Here is an 18358-nt window from a genome sequence, read left to right as displayed (position 1 = left end):
TTGGAACTGTTCATTATTCCCTCGACCTTGACTAAGGCCTCAATTTCAGTTTAAAAAAAAATAGCCTCAAAGCATGATGCTGCCACCACCATGCTTTGTTGTAGGAATGGTGCTCTTTTGGTGAAAAGCCGTGTTGTTTTTCAAACATTCTTTTTGGAGTCATGGATAAAAACCTCAACCTTGGTTTCTGTTGCAATGGTGTTGATTAATTTCTCATTGATATTCTCTTAAAACTTAAAACTGTTACTAATGCGAGGAGAGAAATGTTCAGATTGCATTAAAAAGTCATACGCATATGATGAAGTTGCATCTGCGGTTTTCAAGCTCAAATCACCCTCAGGTTTATACCTGGCTAAGTGTACTGTCTGTTTCATGTGTGCGTAGGACCTCAACAGCCGCGCCCAGGCAGAGGTGACAATCAGAGAAGGACTGAGAGAGTTGGATTTGTGGGGAGCAGCAGCTACATTTAACCTCACAGAGTACACTGGTAGCAGTGGCTGCACTCTAAACATCATCAAAGACTGGAAAGATATAGTCAGCCAGGTAGAAGCATATGCACATGGAAGCAAATGCGCTCTCATGTACAGTATGTAATACTTGGTAGTGCTTCTTTTGTTGTTGTTGTTGTCTTTTTCCCATGCACATTAATAGTGGTTGTGAAACTTTTTTTTAAAGCTGTTTATGTTGGGTGAAGGGTACAAGTATGGATTTATATTGTGGCATGGTACACTGTTCAATTAGAACTGAAGAAAGTGCGACTTGAATATTTTAAATGAGTTTTACTCACTGTATGTATTGCCGAGGCACAAATTAAATAATTGGAGACATTTCCGAATTCAGCCAGTTTAGTATCGCAGTACCTCAAACAGTTTAGTATCGTAGTACCTTTGTAACCTTTTATTTCCACCACAACAAAAATCAGATTAGTAAAGTCACAATTACAGTAAATATTTGAGTGAAAACCACTTATAGGCCATCAATGTAAAACAACCAAATGGAAGATAAGTGCGGGCGGCAATTAAATGTCACATATTCTTAAGCCACTGTGCCAAATAGATCATTGCATGTCGTTTAGCCATAATGGGTCCAGGACTCACTTTTGGGCATCAGTGCCCGCCAACTGTACATTGCAAATTACAAGTCTGAAAAAGTCTGTGAATTTTTGTGGTGTAACTTTTTGAATGCAATGCATTTGTCTAGAATATTGGATAGGCGCCGTGGCCATGTTGAAGCACCCTTGAAGTTATTTCAGATAAAATCCTTCAGGATATCTTGGCAGTTATAAACTTGAGTTATAAATTACCGGTATGTTACTCAATGTTTTTACTCACATCCTTTCAGATAATGCGTACTGTTCCACTTCAGTTTAAATTTGCTCTACCCCATTGAGAAATCATTTTGTGAGACTGCGGTCATCGAGATATGTACACCATTTCCAGATATCATTTATGGTCCAATACATTTTGGAGTGTTAAATGCATTGAGTAGCGAATAACTGCCTGAAAGCAGACACATAAATCCTCAGCTTCAGTTTTGTTTGGACTGGCAAACTTTTTTACCTCCTGATTTATAGTTTATACGCTCTCTCTGTCCCCTTACAAATCATGATGAATTCCATTTTATCATATGCTCTAGACACTATGGGCACGAAACCTTCTTTTCTGTACTGCGGTCTTCTCCACTATTTGGGATCTTCATAAATGAGGCCCCACACATGAACATAAATCCCTTGTAACTTGTAATACTGTGTCTGCCTCTGATTACTGTTGATTTATAATTATGTTGCATATTTTTGCAAAACGTATTTGTTCATTGAAGTGATATGTTGTCTTGATGAATTATAATTGCTCCAAAGACGTAGTTGTCGTCAGTCACATCAACAGACACTATTCAATGAAATCTTAAGCCAATGTTATTCTTATTGCCACTTTGTGTCCATCCAGGTGGGAGATAACCGCTGTTTACTGCAGTCTCTGAAAGACTCACCCTACTACCGCAACTTCCAGGACAAGGTCAGATGAATGTGTTGGATTGGGGTCCTTTAAATAAATAGAAATAATTAGGACCAAAAAACAAAAAAAATTAAACTAACTACTTGTACTGTATGTATGTTTACTCCCATTTACATTCAGGTCAGTTTGTGGGAGGTACGTCTGTCAGACTTGGATGAATACCTACTAAGCCTAAATGCCATCCAGAGAAGATGGGTTTATTTGGAGCCTATCTTTGGACGGGGAGCATTGCCGCGAGAAGAGGCCCGCTTCAAACGAGTTGATGAAGACTTCAGGTAAGTGTAGTGTGAGCTATGATTCTACGCTTCAAAATTTCTGGAAACACATTGGAGAAGGCCCTAGTGAGTTCCATCAAGGATGCTTGGATGGCCTTTGTGTTGAAGAAATTGGCAAAGATCATTGACCTCAAACCTCAAACCCATCAAACACATTTGGGATGTGTAACTGTATATATATATTTTTTCATTTTAACACTCTGTCGGTGTGATGGCCAGGTCTCTCAATATTTTTGTCCCTACTATGACAGGATGTGTCCTGTAAACATTAATTAACAGCAAAATCCCATGTGCTGCAGGTCTATCATGTCTGACATCCAGAGGGACAACAGAGTAATTTCTCTGAGCTCAAGGGCTGGCATCAGAAACTCCCTGGTGACCATAATGGACCAGCTACAGCGCTGCCAAAAATCACTCAATGAATTCCTGGAGGTACATACACATCAAAAACACACACAACATATGGCGTCTTTCCCTTCATGTATAGCTGATTCATATGTCAGCGTGTGTCTGTTTTAGGAGAAGCGTTCAGCCTTCCCAAGGTTTTATTTTATAGGAGATGATGATCTTTTAGAGATTCTTGGTCAGGCCACCAACCCAACGGTTATCCAGTCGCACCTCAAGAAACTGTTTGCAGGTCACAAATCTCTATTGCTTTTTGATAATTGTTGTTTTCTGGCTGTAGTGGACACCATTAAAACATGAAGCTTTGTGGCTTGAACAAGGGACACTAATCAATGTACTACCCGCTCAGGCATCCATAGTGTTGTGTTTGATGAGCAGTGCCAGAATATTGTGGCCATGTGTTCCTTGGATGGGGAGGTGGTACCTCTCAGGAATACTGTCCACATCACCAGCCTTGTGGAGGTATACATAACATGTGAAGTGTGATATATAGACGTTTTTTTTATAGTTTTGTAATTTTCATTTCCGTATAAGTATAGTCTTTTGCCCAGTGTTTCTACTTTATACGTGTGCTTCATAGGTGTGGTTGAATGAACTTTCGAAGGAAATGAAGGGGACTTTGAAGAAAATGCTGCATGAGTGTGTCACTGCAGGGAAAAAAGGGGATGTCGACCCCTCACGTTATCTGTCACAAGTACGTATGCATGCTTTTTCATAGGTTTTTTTTTTTTTTTGCTCAAGTCCGCCTCTCTGTCCATCATATTTTTTCCAACGTCTTTTTAGGCAACATCCCCTTTGATTAAAAAGACCTGAAACGTCAACATTGTAATTTTGTGGTGTAGATTTTATGCCTTGCAGAGCAAATCCAGTTTACTGAAGATGTAGAGGCAGCACTCAAGGAACACAATCTACAGCAGCTGGAGTTGGAGCTCAGTGCCAAGCTAGAACACTACACCACAGTTGATTCCAGCTCTGATGAACAGACAAATACAGGTAGGCCTACTGTAGTTCACAAATTAACTTTATTTATAGAGTACTTAAAAACACCCACAGATGCATACAAAGTGCTGTACATAAAGTAAAAATCCGTCACATGAAAACAAACATAAAAGAATAAATTACAACGTGTATGTGCGTGCGCGTGTGTGTGTGGCATGTAGGGGAAATTAAGGGATGCATCCCAATATCTGACGTCTGAATGAGTTAGATGAAGTTACATTCAAGAATGCATTTTGTGTGGTTTCTTTACACCTTAGATGCTTGCCTGACTTCAGTTATGTATTTCAAAATACTCTAAAGGGTATACTGTATGTCTTTATACTGTAGTACTGGTCAGGGCGTTAACAACAACATTGTAAAGAAATGCAAGATAATCTATTTGCATCGGCCTTAAAATGAATAAACACAATGATGATTGTTTACTTTGCATCTAAATTTCAAGTATTATCACATTTCACCAATGCACTTGTTCATCTAATAATGGCCCTGTACAGACACTGGAATTCTGCAGCTGAAGCTGAAGGCCTTGATTCTGGACATTATCCACAACATCAGTGTGGTGAAGCAGCTGAAGCAAGCAGGAGTCAGCAACCTTGATGCGTGGGACTGGCAAAAGCAACTTCGCTTCTACATGGGACCTGACAAATGCTGCTACATTAATATGGTGGATGCACAGTTTAGCTACACCTATGAATACCAGGTGGGTAACTGCAACTGGTTATGCCTCCTCCCTTTTTCTTCTTTGCAACAACTCACTTCCTGCACACATTCGGGGGGAGGCTTCTCTTTGACCTTGTGATAATTATTGCAGATGAGATCTGCAAAGATCCTTTCCATAACGTTAGCACACACTCGATTCCAATTACGTGTGTCACCATTAATCACTGCCCCAAAAATAGATGAAAATTGGACTTGTTTAAAAAGAGCATAATTACCATTTGAGGTCAGAATCTAAATGAGAAGATACATTTCCTGCTGAACATTCAATTCACAATAGTGTGTGTGTGATAGACACTAAATTTGTGTATAAATAGGGTTCCAGCTGGATAAATGATTCATCTCATGCCACTCAGAAGAGTGTACGGTAGTCCTTTTGTTAGGCACCCGTCTTGGGTTCGGTGCCTAACATAAAAGAGAATTTATCTCGGTCGACGTAACAAGGTAACCGGTTTAAAATAGCAAAAATTAGGCCAAAGGCAAAAAGATACAAAAATGTTATTTACAATATTTATTTGACAAAAAGGTCAGAAAATGGGTCAAAAACAAAAGGCAACAAAAGCTGACATGTAAACAAAGGATTGAACCTAAAAGTAACTAATGCAAGAACGAACAACTAACTACTAACTTAGGAAGCACGAATTCTTGAAGACAATTGTTGGAGGCCAAGAGCAAGTGAGCTACTGCTGTCAGATACATCGCTGACTCTTGTCACTTGGCACTGTTATTTGTTTGGAAATGCATGCTTTTAATCTGACATTGACATCCACATTCATACCAGTTTACAACAACCAGTAAGGTGTATTTGGTGTGTGTTTTTTTTGAGGGGGGGGGGTTGTTTTTGTTTTTTACGAAATCATATAGGCACTATCATTTGGGGAACTTCGGCATGCAGATTTCTTACTGTCTAAGAAATATGCTACCATTTGGGGGAGCTGTTTATTTAAGAATGGGTAAAAGTGAATGCACATTGAGCTCATTTGAAAAGACACCAAAAGCGTCTGTCATTTTGTTTTTCTGGTCACTAAATTTTTTTCAGACGTCGCTTAATCACCCACCTGCTTTCTCTTCTTCACATTGTGTCATCTTATTGCTTTCCTCATGACCTTTTCTTTTTCTCTAAATTCCCTCCCCATTTTCTCTCTCTCTCTCTTTCTTTCTCTCTCTCTCTCTCTCTCTCTCTCTCTCTCTCTCTCTCTCTCTTTCTCTCGCTCTCTCGCTCTCTCTGTCTGTGTTGTCTTGCAGGGGAATGCGGCAAAGCTGGTCCACACTCCGCTGACTGATAAATGCTACCTGACTCTGACTCAGGCCATGAAGATGGGGCTTGGGGGGAATCCCTATGGGCCAGCTGGAACAGGCAAGACTGAATCGGTCAAAGCCCTGGGTGGGCTGTTTGGACGCCAAGTGTTGGTGTTCAATTGTGATGAGGTAAAAAGGCGGTCTTAATGTGTGGAGAAATAATCCTTAATCACTCATCACACGCACAAAAATCTCTCATTTGCGATAATATAGCATTTATTAAAAACAGGGTTTATATTACGTATCAGAAAGACATGATTTATTTACGAACTCATTTTTCAAACCCTGTAGATAGCTAAATATTATCACGTTTAGGGATTGGTACATTGTGTAGAGACAAAGAGATTACATTCTTCTTTGTTTGTCAGCACATGGTGTGAACAATTACAAATATGTGACTTCAAAAGAGAGAATACATGAAAGTCTCTTTTCCCATGTTTTCTTTTTACCCAGGGTATTGATGTGAAATCAATGGGCCGCATTTTTGTGGGCTTGGTGAAGTGTGGCGCATGGGGCTGCTTTGACGAGTTCAATCGTTTGGAGGAGGCAGTGCTATCTGCAGTTTCTATGCAGATTCAAGCCATTCAAGACTCCCTGAAACATCACAAACACACATGCGAACTGATGGGGAGGGAGGTCAGTGAATACAAACTGATACAATACCATTTCTTTTTGCAAGTACGGATGCCAGGCTAATTAGACCATTGTCTTCTTTAATTCAGTGGCTCTTCGAATACTGTAGACGTGCACTGTGATTGAACAAATATTGAACTGTCAGGTGCATTGTTTTCAGCCCACTTATTCAGAACCTGTTTCAATATTTATTAATCTGAATCTACAAAATAAAGGAATGTACAGTACGTACATACCTATGTATGTATTTATGTTATGCATTTAATGTTATGTACATATTTATCAATTTATTGATTACTCTCCCTCCCAGGTTGAATTAGACCCAAACTCTGGAGTGTTCATCACGTTGAACCCAGCAGGGAAAGGTTATGGAGGGCGACAGAAACTTCCAGACAATCTAAAGCAGCTGTTCAGGCCCGTGGCCATGAGCCGGCCTGACAATGAGCTGATTGCTGAAGTAATTTTGTACTCTGAGGGCTTCAAAAATGGAGAAATACTGGGTCGCAAACTGGTTGCAATCTTTAACCTGGCCAGGTAAACTTGCATTTAGATGTGCTGTGGGGGTAGGTGGGTGTTTTAAAAACCCTTGTAACGGCAATGACTTCTATTGCAGTCTATTGATTCTGTGAAAAAGTTCTGTTCACACTTGGACTAGGCTTGCAGTCAGCTGAGAATGGTTAAAGTTTCTTTTCTTTTTGCGTCAAGGGAGCTGTTGACCCCGCAACAGCACTACGACTGGGGTTTGCGTGCTTTGAAAACAGTGCTGAAGGCCTGTGGTAGTTTGCTGCAGCAACAGAGGAAGAGTCATGACAAGGACAAAAGTGAGACCCTTTAAGAATTCTTTCAACATTTGAAGCATTGCAAAATGTCTGTACTTTTCCTAGCAGGGCCAACTATCTGGTGGCCTCCACCCATTTTCAAATGATGTGGTGATTTGTTTTTTGTGCTGTTCCTATTTTGCCGTGCTATTTTGCAGGAAGTTTTTCCTTAATTTAGTTCAAGTGATTATGTTTTTCTTTGTTTCCATTCTTCTACAGTTCAAGAGAGCAATCTGGTGGTCCAGGCCTTGCGACTTAACACCATGTCCAAATTGACGTTTGCCGATAGCTTGCGATTTGACGCTTTGCTCAGAGATGTCTTCTCCGGGGTCAGTTTCATTGATGTTGAAGACCTGATCCTTACTGAGGCCCTGGAACAGGTCTACAAAGAGACTCGACTGGAGCCCATACCCACTCAGGTCTGTGCGTGTCTATGCCTGCGAACACACTGGTTCACACTCTTTTCAGAACTGCTACAGACAATCACTTGGACTGGATGACAAATGGATAAGTTTAAGTACACGTGTGAATGTATTAAAATGGATGGACAATTATACCTTGATGCAATTTTGAGTGTGTCTATGTGTGCGTAGCTCAAAAAGGTATTGGAGCTGAATGAGCAGCTGAGACAGCGCATGGGTGTTGTGATCGTAGGGCCAAGTGGAGCGGGCAAGTCTACTCTGTGGAGGATGCTTCGGGCTGCTCTCAATAAGACAGGCAAAGTGGTGAGTGATGAATACTCTTCTTTCCTACTTTTAAACCCAATGGTTCCAGCTCATTATTGGCTTAACGTGTTCTAGATGGAACATTGACACCTGTCCGTATGTTTTTTTTTATTATGTTGTAGGTTAAGCTGTACACAATGAACCCTAAGGCAATGCCAAAACAGCAACTTCTGGGACATATTGACATGGACACCAGAGAGTGGGCTGATGGCGTCCTGACACATAGCGCCAGAAATGTGGTGAAAGAATCCCAGGGTGAGAAAATGGATTGATTGTGCACTGCATTTGTTTTTATTTTAAGTTTAGTCATATAACCTTTTCATGTTTTCTTGTTTCCCCAGATGTAAGCTCCTGGATTGTATGCGATGGTGACATTGATCCAGAGTGGATTGAAAGTTTGAACTCTGTGCTCGATGATAATCGTCTTTTAACAATGCCAAGTGGAGAACGCATTCAATTCGGACCCAATGTCAACTTCCTGTTTGAGACTCACGACCTGAGCTGTGCCTCCCCAGCAACAATATCTCGCATGGGCATGATCTTTCTCAGGTCAGTGTTGTTAAACAATGCGCGTCATTAAGTGAACTCAATTTGACGTTTCCCATTGATTTGCCATTTATTTGGTTATTTTCCCTCTTCCAAAATCCCCCTTAATTCTTTAGTGATGAGGACGTTGATGTGAGCGCCTTGGTGAAATCGTGGTTGTGGAATCAACCCGAGCAGTGTTGCTCTAATTTAGAGAACTGGCTTGGCGATTTCTTCCAACGAGCTCTCGATTGGGTCCTCAAACAGGTAATTTTTGCCATCCTTCTACAGTAAATATTTACCTGACATTTTGTTGGAGACACCTTCATAATCGATTGACTTTCAAAGCCATATAATGTTCTTATATCATTATCGAAATATGAACATTCATGATATTAACATTAAAATTAGGACGATATCAGTTACGTGACCTTGCCACGCTTGTGGTGCATGTGAAGCTCAATCCAACCGAGCACATTCCTCCTTTCAAGTTTTGGCATTCATCAACTGTTAAAACCAGCGAATGACAATCATTAAAAACAAAACAACAACAACAAAAAAAAACTTTCATTTGACCTATACAAAAAGTGTGTAAACTAATGGGTTAAATAAAGTGTTCTTTACTCTTTTTTTTCCTCCCTCAGAATGACTTTGTGGTGGAGACCAATCTGGTGGGCACAGTGCTCAATGGTCTGTCACATCTCAATGCTGTGACGGTGCGTGGTCAGTTCATCATTGGTCTTCTCAGAGGCTTTGGAGGAAACCTCAATCTCAAAACAAGACAAGAGTTTGCCAAAGAGGTGAGCACTCGTGTTTTTTGTCGGGCTGGTATATTATGAAATAAAATAATATTCACAATTATTTTGAGTCGTATTGAAACTACTAGTAATAAAACAATTATTGATTTATTTAAAAAACTAATTTGGTACTTTGCTAATTTAAACAACATTCAAGCCATGAATAAGCATCTCAGTTATCTATTTATCGTATATGATTCTTAGACACCGTATTATAAGGCACACTGTCGACATTTGAAAATGCTTAATCATTTCTTCTGCCATACATGTTTTAGTTGCTGAACTGGGCCAGTGAAACCCCTCCAAATATCAGAAAGCCACTTGATACCTACTATGACCCTGACAGCGGCCATCTTGCAGCTTATACGTTGCAGCGGCCTGACAGTCTCAAGCTGGAGCAGCTTTCTAATTCAAATTCACTGCCTGTTATTGAGACACCAGATATGCAGCGGGCCCTTCATTGCTTCTCTCCCTGGCTCACTGCTCAACACAGGCAACCCTTCATGGTGGTAGGGCCAGAGGGCTGCGGGAAGGGGTAACTACACACCTACGACACATCCACTGATCTAACTCTTCATTAGATACATGTTTTCATTCCATTAGGATGAAAAAATACTGCTTTAGGAAAAATTCTGCCTTAAAATGTGCTGGGTTTTGAAGGACACTAAGACATACATATATTGTCACCATTTTGCAGTGGTGTGCACAGAGAGGTAATTTCTAATATGTTCTGTGCTAATACAGCTGAATTAATAGAGTAAATTGAATAAAATGCATTTCATTCATGATTTGATGCCGTAATTTGCACACTTTTAATCGTCCAGTGACACTGTCAATCAAATTGTTTTCTTATCATCTAGAATGCTCCTGCGCTTTGCCTTTTCCCGGCTACGCTCCACCCAAGTGGCGGTAGTCCACTGTAGCGCCCAGACCTCATCTCGCCACGTGCTCCAAAAGCTGAATCAGACCTGCCTATTGCTCAGTTCCAACACTGGTCGAGTCTTCAGACCCAAGGACTGTGAGAATTTGATTCTTTACCTAAAAGACATCAACCTACCCAAACCTGACAAATGGGGGACAAGCAACCTCACAGCCTTCCTGCAACAGGTAAAAGTTGTTGTAGAGAATAAATCCAACTGAACAGAAAACATGAAATAACTATTCAAAATCTTCTCGCTTCAAATTAGTAATCTGTCACAAACTGCCCTTTAAGCAGTTTGTTTAAATGAGACTGTTTGAAGGGTAGTAACTTATTTAGAAGGCAGATGCTCTGATCACACATCAGCAGTTGGACTGCTGGAGCAATAATAGGAATTTGCTTTTCTTTAAGTTTTAAAATCCCCCAGAAAGAAAACATTCTTTGACAAGTTATTTAAAGACACGCTAACAGATTCTTTATTGTGTGCATGCATGCATATGAACTTTGCAACAGTTGGTTTGCACGATACAATGTCATGAACCATCCATCAGAATTTCCTGCAAATTTGTGTCCTAACTCTGTTTATGCCACTCTTCCTTTTCTAGGTGTTGACATATAAAGGGTTCTATGATGAAAATCTGGAGTGGGTGAGCCTGGAAAACGTTCAGGTGGTGGCCTCAATGTCAACAGGTAGTGCTGTTGGGACCCATGTACTAAATTCCCGCTTTTCATCGATAGTTCGCATCTGCACCATAGAGTAAGTGCAGTTGGTAATTGCACCGTCTTTATTATTATTTTCCCACCATCAACCTTTACAGCATACATTGTGCTATAACTGTTTCTCTATTCTCTCTCTCTCAATCTGTTTTGGTGCCTCAGCTATCCAGACCGGGAGCAGCTGCAGACTATCTGCTCGGCGTACCTGCAGCCAATTCTCCAACACAGCCTGGGTAGCCAAGCATCCTGGGCCAGCACAGGGAAAACACACCAGCTGGCTGGTTCGCTGGTGCAGCTCTATGAACAGGTCCTGAATTGGACCGGACATTTACATCAACATTTATAGTGATGGCCATACTATTTCCTGAATTAATGAAAGCATGATCTCTGAGTACAAACTCAATTACATGTTTTCAACATTCCTTCTGTTTGGTTCCTGACAGGTGAAAGCCAAGTTTACAGTGGATGACCATAGTCATTACGTTTTCACCCCGCGTATCCTGACAGAATGGGTCCTTAGCTTGTTACGATACGACCTCACTGCAGGTAACCGCATACATGAGCAAGGATTTTTTTTTTTTCGTACCTCTTTTTGCAACTTTTTCTCATTTGATAGAAGACCGATAGTAAAATCAAGTAAAACAAATTACGAATGATTTGTAGTAGATTATTTATTATTATTTTTTTAAAAGCTCAATCAGATGTGACCGACAGCGTGCTGGTGGTGGTCGCACACGAGGCAAAAAGGCTTTTCAGAGACCGGCTAGTTTCTTCCAAAGATCTCTCTACCTTTGATAACATCCTCTCCTCCGTCATCCGCGGGGACTGGAGCTCTGATGCTCTTGAAAACATGACTGGTAGGAAATCTCCTTCTGTCGTTCTCTTTTTTCATTCTTTACCTACACAAAACAAACACATCATGGATTAAAGAGAAGAAAAATGTGTCCATTCTGATGCTTATACGCCCTTATATGCTTATACACATACCGGTACATTCATGTTGTTTCCTCAAAATTATTCCACCTGTCAGTGGATGCGCACACATCTGACTACTGCCAGTTTTTTTCTCCCCATGTGCAGATGGCTTTTACGTAACGTGGGGAGTCTCTGAGGGGGTTGTAATGACTCCAGGCCAGTCTCTGCCTCCTCATGGTAAACAACTGGGACGTCTGCAGTCTTCTGACCTCAAGCAAGTCATTCAGAAGGTACACAACAATATGTTGAATTGTTTACTTTGATTTCAAAGTAAACGGCATAACTTTTACAACAGCTTTCTGCTTTGTGTGAATTGAAATCACCTTTGTAATACTTGCCTCACATTTTTTTCATTTCAAAACATTTCACTTACTGTCGAAGCCGACACATTTGATTGATTGATTGATTGGAGCTACCTTTTACTGAGCAGTGGTTTTCCCCATGTTTGTTTTCTCTAGGGACTAGTGCTGTACAGCCGTGATAACAGAGAGCTGGATCTCCTCCTTTTCTGGGAAGTGTGTGACTTTGTGTCCAGGCTCGATCGAGTGCTGAGCCGGCCCGGTGGCTCTGTCCTCCTGGCGGGTCGGAGTGGGGTCGGGCGGCACACAGCCACATTCCTGGTCTCACACATGCATGGATACTTCCTGTTTACACCAAAGATCTCTCGTGGTTATTCCCTGAAGCATTTTAAGAATGATCTCAAGACGGCAAGTGTTGGTTTCATTCAAGATTTGGTTATTGTAGTTATTGTAGCACATAGCGTAAAATGTGTGTACACTCTTTGTGCTTCACGCATTAATATGTGCTCAGGTGATGCAGTTGGCTGGACTAGAAGGGCAGCAGGTTGTCTTCCTGTTGGAGGACTATCAGTTTGTCCACTCTGCTTTCTTGGAGATGGTCAACAGCCTGCTCTCATCTGGTACATGTTTTCATTTTAGAAGGAGTGGTCTAACTTGGACACATTTGAGAATTTCAGTTTACAATGTGTGCCGAATGCGTTTTAAGGTGAGGTTCCTGGACTGTACACCCCAGAAGAGCTGGAGCCTCTTCTCTCTTCTCTCAAAGATTCAGCTTCCCAGGATGGATTTACTGGACCCCTATACAACTACTTCTCCTTCAGTTAGTATGCCTCATTTCTCTGCCATTCGGCATTCTTTTGAACTCCCTGTGTGGTATATCTGGTCATCTTTTCTCTCTACTTGTTCAGACTATCTTGCGGTTTTGCTCCATCATTGTTCTGTATCTGTCTCCATCTCTCCTTCTCTCTTATCGAGCAATGTACCGTTGAAGTGTTGCAGGGTCACTAAGGTTGAAGCTGTAGCCAGAGAATTTATTTAATAGCTTACTGTTAAAGTCAAACCACTAAAAAGCCTCCTGATAGCTCATTATTCAAGTCTGCCAGACAATTATATTCAGAGGGACAATATTATGAGCATCAAGAAACACACACGCTACCATGTGTCACTTGTGATCTCAATTTTGTGAGGAAGGGCTTTTATGGTAATACTAAACCCTCCTTTCTGTGTTAAATCACCCTCAGGAATCCAGCAGAATCTCCACATCGTTCTAATCATGGACTGTTCAAACCCCAACTTCACCATCAGCTGTGAGAGCAATCCAGCTTTTTACCGCAAGTGTTCTGTCCAGTGGATGGAAGGTTGGTCTGAAAGCAGCATGAAGAAGGTCAGATGATTATTTATTTATTTATTTATTATTATTATTTTTTTTTATGAATGTTTCTCAACATGTTGAATTTAACATTGAGCGTGTGTTTTTTGAGAAGCAATTATTATGCGGAGTGTGCACCGTTTTGCATAAAATTGTGTTTTGTCAGATACCTGAGCTGTTACTTGCAAAGGCAAATGGTAAAGATAAGAAGGAGGGTGAAAAGAAGGCACGGAAAGGTACAAATACTCTTGAAGAATAATATTTCTTTTAGTTCCATTTTACATAGCAACAAATCTTGAGACACTCAAGGAATCACTTTGACTCCATTGACAAAAAAATAACTAACTTTCTTTGGAAACAATGATCAAATTACAAAAACATGTTTCCTCTATTGTTATGTTATAATGTTATAATGTGTGCTCAGAACCTGGACAGGAAGATGTGAGCCGTCTGTTCCTCATGGTCCATGAGTCATGTCAAGAACATGGTGCAACACCCAGCCAGTATATGGCCTTTCTACACCTTTACAATGCAATTTATAGCAGGAAGAAGATGCAGCTCACAACCAGACAACAGCATCTGCAGGTAATACATGCAATGAAGTTGTTTACAAATACAGTCACAGTGTCTTGTTGCTTTTTTTCCACCTCCCACTACTGTTTAACCAGACTAGTTGTTCAGATGAAAAGCAGAACTGATTTTGACTTGTGCTTGCAGGCCGGTGTGTCGAAGCTTAATGAAGCCAAGGCACTGGTTGATGAGTTGAAGAGGCGGGCTGCAGAGCAAAGTGTGCTGCTGAGGACAAAACAACAGGAGGCCGATTCTGCCTTGCAGGAAATCACCACATCCATGCAGGTACAGTGTATCATTTGATTGGATTTGTATTGTCGTTTCCAAATTGTACACTGAGTGGCAGGCAGGATGGGGGTCTTGGTTAAACGCCATTCAGTGTCCTTGATGACTCACTGCACCTCTCCTCCTCTGCATCTCTTGCATTTCAAGTCTCAGCAGTGTTACCTATTCCCAGCTGTGAAGACCATATTCACTGAGCAAAAATGCTTTTGTTTGTTTCATTCCATCTGTTGTATTCATAATTCTGAACGCAGTAATCCCTTGACACTTCATGGTTTACGGCTGAAGTGCTTTGCGTTTCTTTTCCAAAATACTATGTGGTAAATGGGCCGTCACTTGTATAGGGCTTTTCTATGTTGGGCAGTCAAAGCGCTTCACACTGTGACCTCATTCACTTACTGGTGGCACAGCACGAGGAACAACTGGGGGTTCAATACTGTATCTTGCTCAAGGACACTTGGAAATGGTCGCAGTGGCCAGGGATTGAACCACCAACCTCCGGGTTGGGAAACGACCACTCTCCCACCGAGGCATTCCTTTTTAATCAACCACTAATAACACCAGCTCATAATTGTTGGCCCTCCAGAATGCCAGTGACCAGAAGGCAGAGATGGAAAAGATTCAGGCAAGAATGGCTCAAGAAGTGTCCAAAATAGAAGAGCGGAAAGGCAACATTGAGGATGAATTGAAGGAAGTAAAGGTAGGTTGTCAGGTTGATTTGTCAAGAGCTACCCTCCACCATATAGCTTGGGCACATTCTCACACATTTACTTTGTTTTTTTTCCTAAAGCCTTTGGTGGATGAGGCGAAGCAAGCAGTAGGAAACATCAAGCCTGAAGCTCTGTCTGAGATCCGCTCTCTCCGCATGCCACCTGATGTCATCAGGGACATCCTGGAGGGGGTCCTAAGACTGATGGGCACCTTCGATACCTCCTGGGTCAGCATGAAGAGGTGAGATAAGGTAGAATAGAGGCATGAGGAACAGCTGTAAGGATACACACAGAGGAGACGATAGAAATAAAATGACAGGTTAAACTTTTGGGACTAATTCAATGGTTTTGCAAAAGATCAGTTACATGATTCTAGCCTTTAAATATTGCAAACTTGTCGACAAATAAGGTTGTTCTAATTTGTCTATTGTGATGTTTTCTCCATCTGTTTTTTGTTTTGTTTTTGGTTTTTTTTGTATATCTCCCCATCCTATCCTTAGTTTCCTAGCAAAGCGCGGCGTGAGGGAGGACATAGTTACATTTGAGGCCAGGAACATCACCCCGGAGATTCGCCAGAGTGTGGAAGAGCTACTTTACAGGAATAAGGCTTCCTTCGACCCCAAGGTCGGTTTGCCCTAATATACAAGTATGTTTTTGACTGATTCACAGATCGTGTTGTTTGTGACTTGTGATCCTGTTGTCGTGGACAGAATGCAAAACGTGCAAGTGCAGCAGCTGCCCCTCTGGCTGCCTGGGTTAAAGCCAATGTTCAGTATTCCCTTGTACTACAGAGGATAGAGCCTCTCGAGCGAGAGCAGGCTGGACTAATGGAGTGAGCATACACGCACGCACACACACGTAGCGCACACGCACACACACACACACACACACACACACACACACACACACACACACACACACACACACACACACACACATCCTACCTACAATACAATAGTTTAAAGCTATACATTAGACACAGCAGCTTTTTTTATGTAAACCAATCAGTGTACTTTGAACCTGATTTACTTCAGGTTTGCACGTGATAAACCGGGTACAAACTTGATAGCACGAGTAAACAGATGTGGAAGCTGATCGACTGACGGGGCTCAACCAGGATTGCGGCTGTCGAGCATGCTAAATTGCTGCCCACCTTATGTGTGTTCGAGGAGTAAATGCAAACAGATACATACAGTATACCACATGCAATGAGATGTACCAACACTGAGATTAATTTTGATGGCTGGCTTTGTGTCCGTCAACAGCGCAACAAAATGATAGGCGGAGGAATATTTTCTTGGGTCATGTACCGGTAAATATTTTTGAAAGCAGATACATACAGTATACCACATGCAATGAGATGTATCAACACTGAGATTAATTTTGACTTGGCTTTGTGTCAGTCAACAGCGCAACAAAATGATAGGTGGAGGAATATTTTCTTGGGTCATGTACCGGTAAACATTTTCGAAACGCGAGCAAAACATATGGTGGCATATTCAATCAGCATTCAGCAATGCACATTTGGAGCCTCTGAATTATCCACAGTCAGACGGACTTGGTGGTGGTAGCAATGAATGAAATTTGAATCACTGATGAATGTTAATATTGTTAATAATATTGTTTTTTTTTTATTTTTATTCCTCTATGTCAAAGGACTACAACTAAAAAAACAACCCGAGGCACATTCTTTCTTTTTTTTTTTTTTTTACCAGTCAGATTTGCTTGATGTTGATCACATTAATTATTGTGCTTGTCCAGCAACCTGAGGAAAACGGAAAGTCGAAGGAATAAGCTTGAGGGCCTACTCAACTCTGTTGGAGACAAGGTTAATGAACTCAAAGAGAAGTATGAACCTCCTTTCATTTCTCCTGTTGTTTCAAACTTGTTTTTTTCATAATTAAGGTTTATGCTGGATTGTGTGTGGCTGTGCGTGCGTGCGTGCGTGCGTGCGTGCGTGCGTGCGTGCGTGCGTGTGTGTGTGTGTGTGTGTGGCCAATGATATGATCCTGTCTTTGTGGTGACCATTTTATAGGAAGGCAATTTTCTGTTCCAAACACATATCCGCTCTCATCTCAATGTCATAAAAACCTAAGGAAGAACCTACAAATGAGATTAAATGAAAAAAACAAACAAGTACTATGTAATAGAATGTAGACTGTTGCTAAGCATATGCTAAAGCTCGAACACAAGGACTCAATATTGCTTGCAGGGACAAGTGATTAAACTTGATTTTATGATTTTAAATCAGTGTGACATTAAAAATGTCATCACATTGCAGTTGCAGGAGGTAACCCAGCTACCACGGTTACTATAATACGCCACATAATCTCTTACACGCTCACCTTTGGGAAATTGACTTTGACGACATCACGAGCAACTGGCTGCTTAGCATGTTCCTCAAGGTTCCAGTCATCATGTTGCAAGATGCCCATTTGACACGTCAACCTGCCATCCTTGAACCAATTTGTTGTTACTGTCTGTTTACTGCCACTGCATTTTATGGTCATCAAGGATATTAACAGTCACGGCTGCCCGAAGGGCAAATATATTCCCCCTTTCTTAAAACGTACTGGACCATGGTGATTGCAATCAAGTAAAGGTCAGCAAGGTACTGCATATATCAAGGTGACTCTTCTTTTTTTGCATTCCTGCATCCTTACAATGTGTTTCTCATCAAGATGCAATAAATATATTTTCAAAAATTATTTTTCTTTGCCTCATCCCAAAGAACAATAAATATGGCTGCCGATTTGTTACACCATTCGGCATCATTGTCCTATAATAATTATGAATCGTGAATGTACATGAACCGGGAGAGAGAGAGAGAGAGAGAGAGAGAGAGAGAGAGAGCGCGGGAGAGACTAACTGACCAGTTCCTTGTCTTTCTTTCTGGCAGGTTTCAGTGTCACACTGCAGAGGCAGCTAAGCTGGAGGCTGAGGTGACAAAAGCTCAGGACACAATCAATGCTGCCCAGCAACTGATTTCCCAACTGGACGGAGAACACAAGCGTTGGAACACACAGGTTTTGTGAAGTATTGATACCGCTATTGCTATTATAGCCATTTTATAGTAAAATCAATGCACAAAAGGCTTTTTGTTGACAAAGGGATGAGGGGCCCTTTATTTGCTGTTTAACTTCTTTCAACAGCATCTGTCTGGGTGTTAATTAAAACACTCAATCTCCTTCTGACACACTAACAAATTCATTCCCTCACACTCTCAACATTGCTTACCATTTCTTCCAAAGAAACACTACACTGTCTACTTGCATTTCTTTAAACCTGACACACACATCTGCAATGTCATCT

At 41.2% G+C, this 18358-nt stretch overlaps 1 protein-coding gene across 3 annotated transcripts in view; it reads left to right on the top strand.

The window, feature by feature from the left end:
• dync2h1 (dynein cytoplasmic 2 heavy chain 1) overlaps positions 1 to 18358 on the top strand; it is a 59713-nt gene that overhangs the window by 12723 nt on the left and 28632 nt on the right. For all 3 annotated transcript variants that reach the window (XM_019886006.1, XM_019886007.1, XM_019886008.1), the window contains 39 exons: positions 385 to 543; positions 1944 to 2012; positions 2133 to 2287; positions 2587 to 2719; positions 2807 to 2924; positions 3042 to 3154; positions 3273 to 3386; positions 3535 to 3685; positions 4186 to 4391; positions 5654 to 5836; positions 6161 to 6343; positions 6651 to 6874; positions 7046 to 7161; positions 7378 to 7577; positions 7752 to 7883; positions 8006 to 8138; positions 8225 to 8432; positions 8546 to 8675; positions 9053 to 9208; positions 9481 to 9740; positions 10066 to 10312; positions 10730 to 10881; positions 11004 to 11148; positions 11285 to 11387; positions 11534 to 11698; positions 11922 to 12046; positions 12275 to 12523; positions 12627 to 12735; positions 12822 to 12935; positions 13357 to 13499; positions 13651 to 13720; positions 13909 to 14069; positions 14202 to 14339; positions 14923 to 15036; positions 15127 to 15287; positions 15547 to 15670; positions 15757 to 15878; positions 16808 to 16894; positions 17946 to 18072. In XM_019886006.1, the coding sequence (XP_019741565.1) occupies positions 385 to 543; positions 1944 to 2012; positions 2133 to 2287; positions 2587 to 2719; positions 2807 to 2924; positions 3042 to 3154; positions 3273 to 3386; positions 3535 to 3685; positions 4186 to 4391; positions 5654 to 5836; positions 6161 to 6343; positions 6651 to 6874; positions 7046 to 7161; positions 7378 to 7577; positions 7752 to 7883; positions 8006 to 8138; positions 8225 to 8432; positions 8546 to 8675; positions 9053 to 9208; positions 9481 to 9740; positions 10066 to 10312; positions 10730 to 10881; positions 11004 to 11148; positions 11285 to 11387; positions 11534 to 11698; positions 11922 to 12046; positions 12275 to 12523; positions 12627 to 12735; positions 12822 to 12935; positions 13357 to 13499; positions 13651 to 13720; positions 13909 to 14069; positions 14202 to 14339; positions 14923 to 15036; positions 15127 to 15287; positions 15547 to 15670; positions 15757 to 15878; positions 16808 to 16894; positions 17946 to 18072 (5799 nt within the window). The remainder of the gene's footprint in view (positions 1 to 384; positions 544 to 1943; positions 2013 to 2132; positions 2288 to 2586; positions 2720 to 2806; positions 2925 to 3041; positions 3155 to 3272; positions 3387 to 3534; positions 3686 to 4185; positions 4392 to 5653; positions 5837 to 6160; positions 6344 to 6650; positions 6875 to 7045; positions 7162 to 7377; positions 7578 to 7751; positions 7884 to 8005; positions 8139 to 8224; positions 8433 to 8545; positions 8676 to 9052; positions 9209 to 9480; positions 9741 to 10065; positions 10313 to 10729; positions 10882 to 11003; positions 11149 to 11284; positions 11388 to 11533; positions 11699 to 11921; positions 12047 to 12274; positions 12524 to 12626; positions 12736 to 12821; positions 12936 to 13356; positions 13500 to 13650; positions 13721 to 13908; positions 14070 to 14201; positions 14340 to 14922; positions 15037 to 15126; positions 15288 to 15546; positions 15671 to 15756; positions 15879 to 16807; positions 16895 to 17945; positions 18073 to 18358) is intronic.

The sequence above is a fragment of the Hippocampus comes genome, unplaced genomic scaffold, assembly GCF_001891065.2.
Source record: "Hippocampus comes isolate QL1 unplaced genomic scaffold, H_comes_QL1_v1.1 scaffold29, whole genome shotgun sequence".
In the NCBI taxonomy this organism is placed as follows: Eukaryota; Metazoa; Chordata; class Actinopteri; order Syngnathiformes; family Syngnathidae; genus Hippocampus; species Hippocampus comes.
This window is presented reverse-complemented; position numbering and strand designations above follow the sequence as displayed.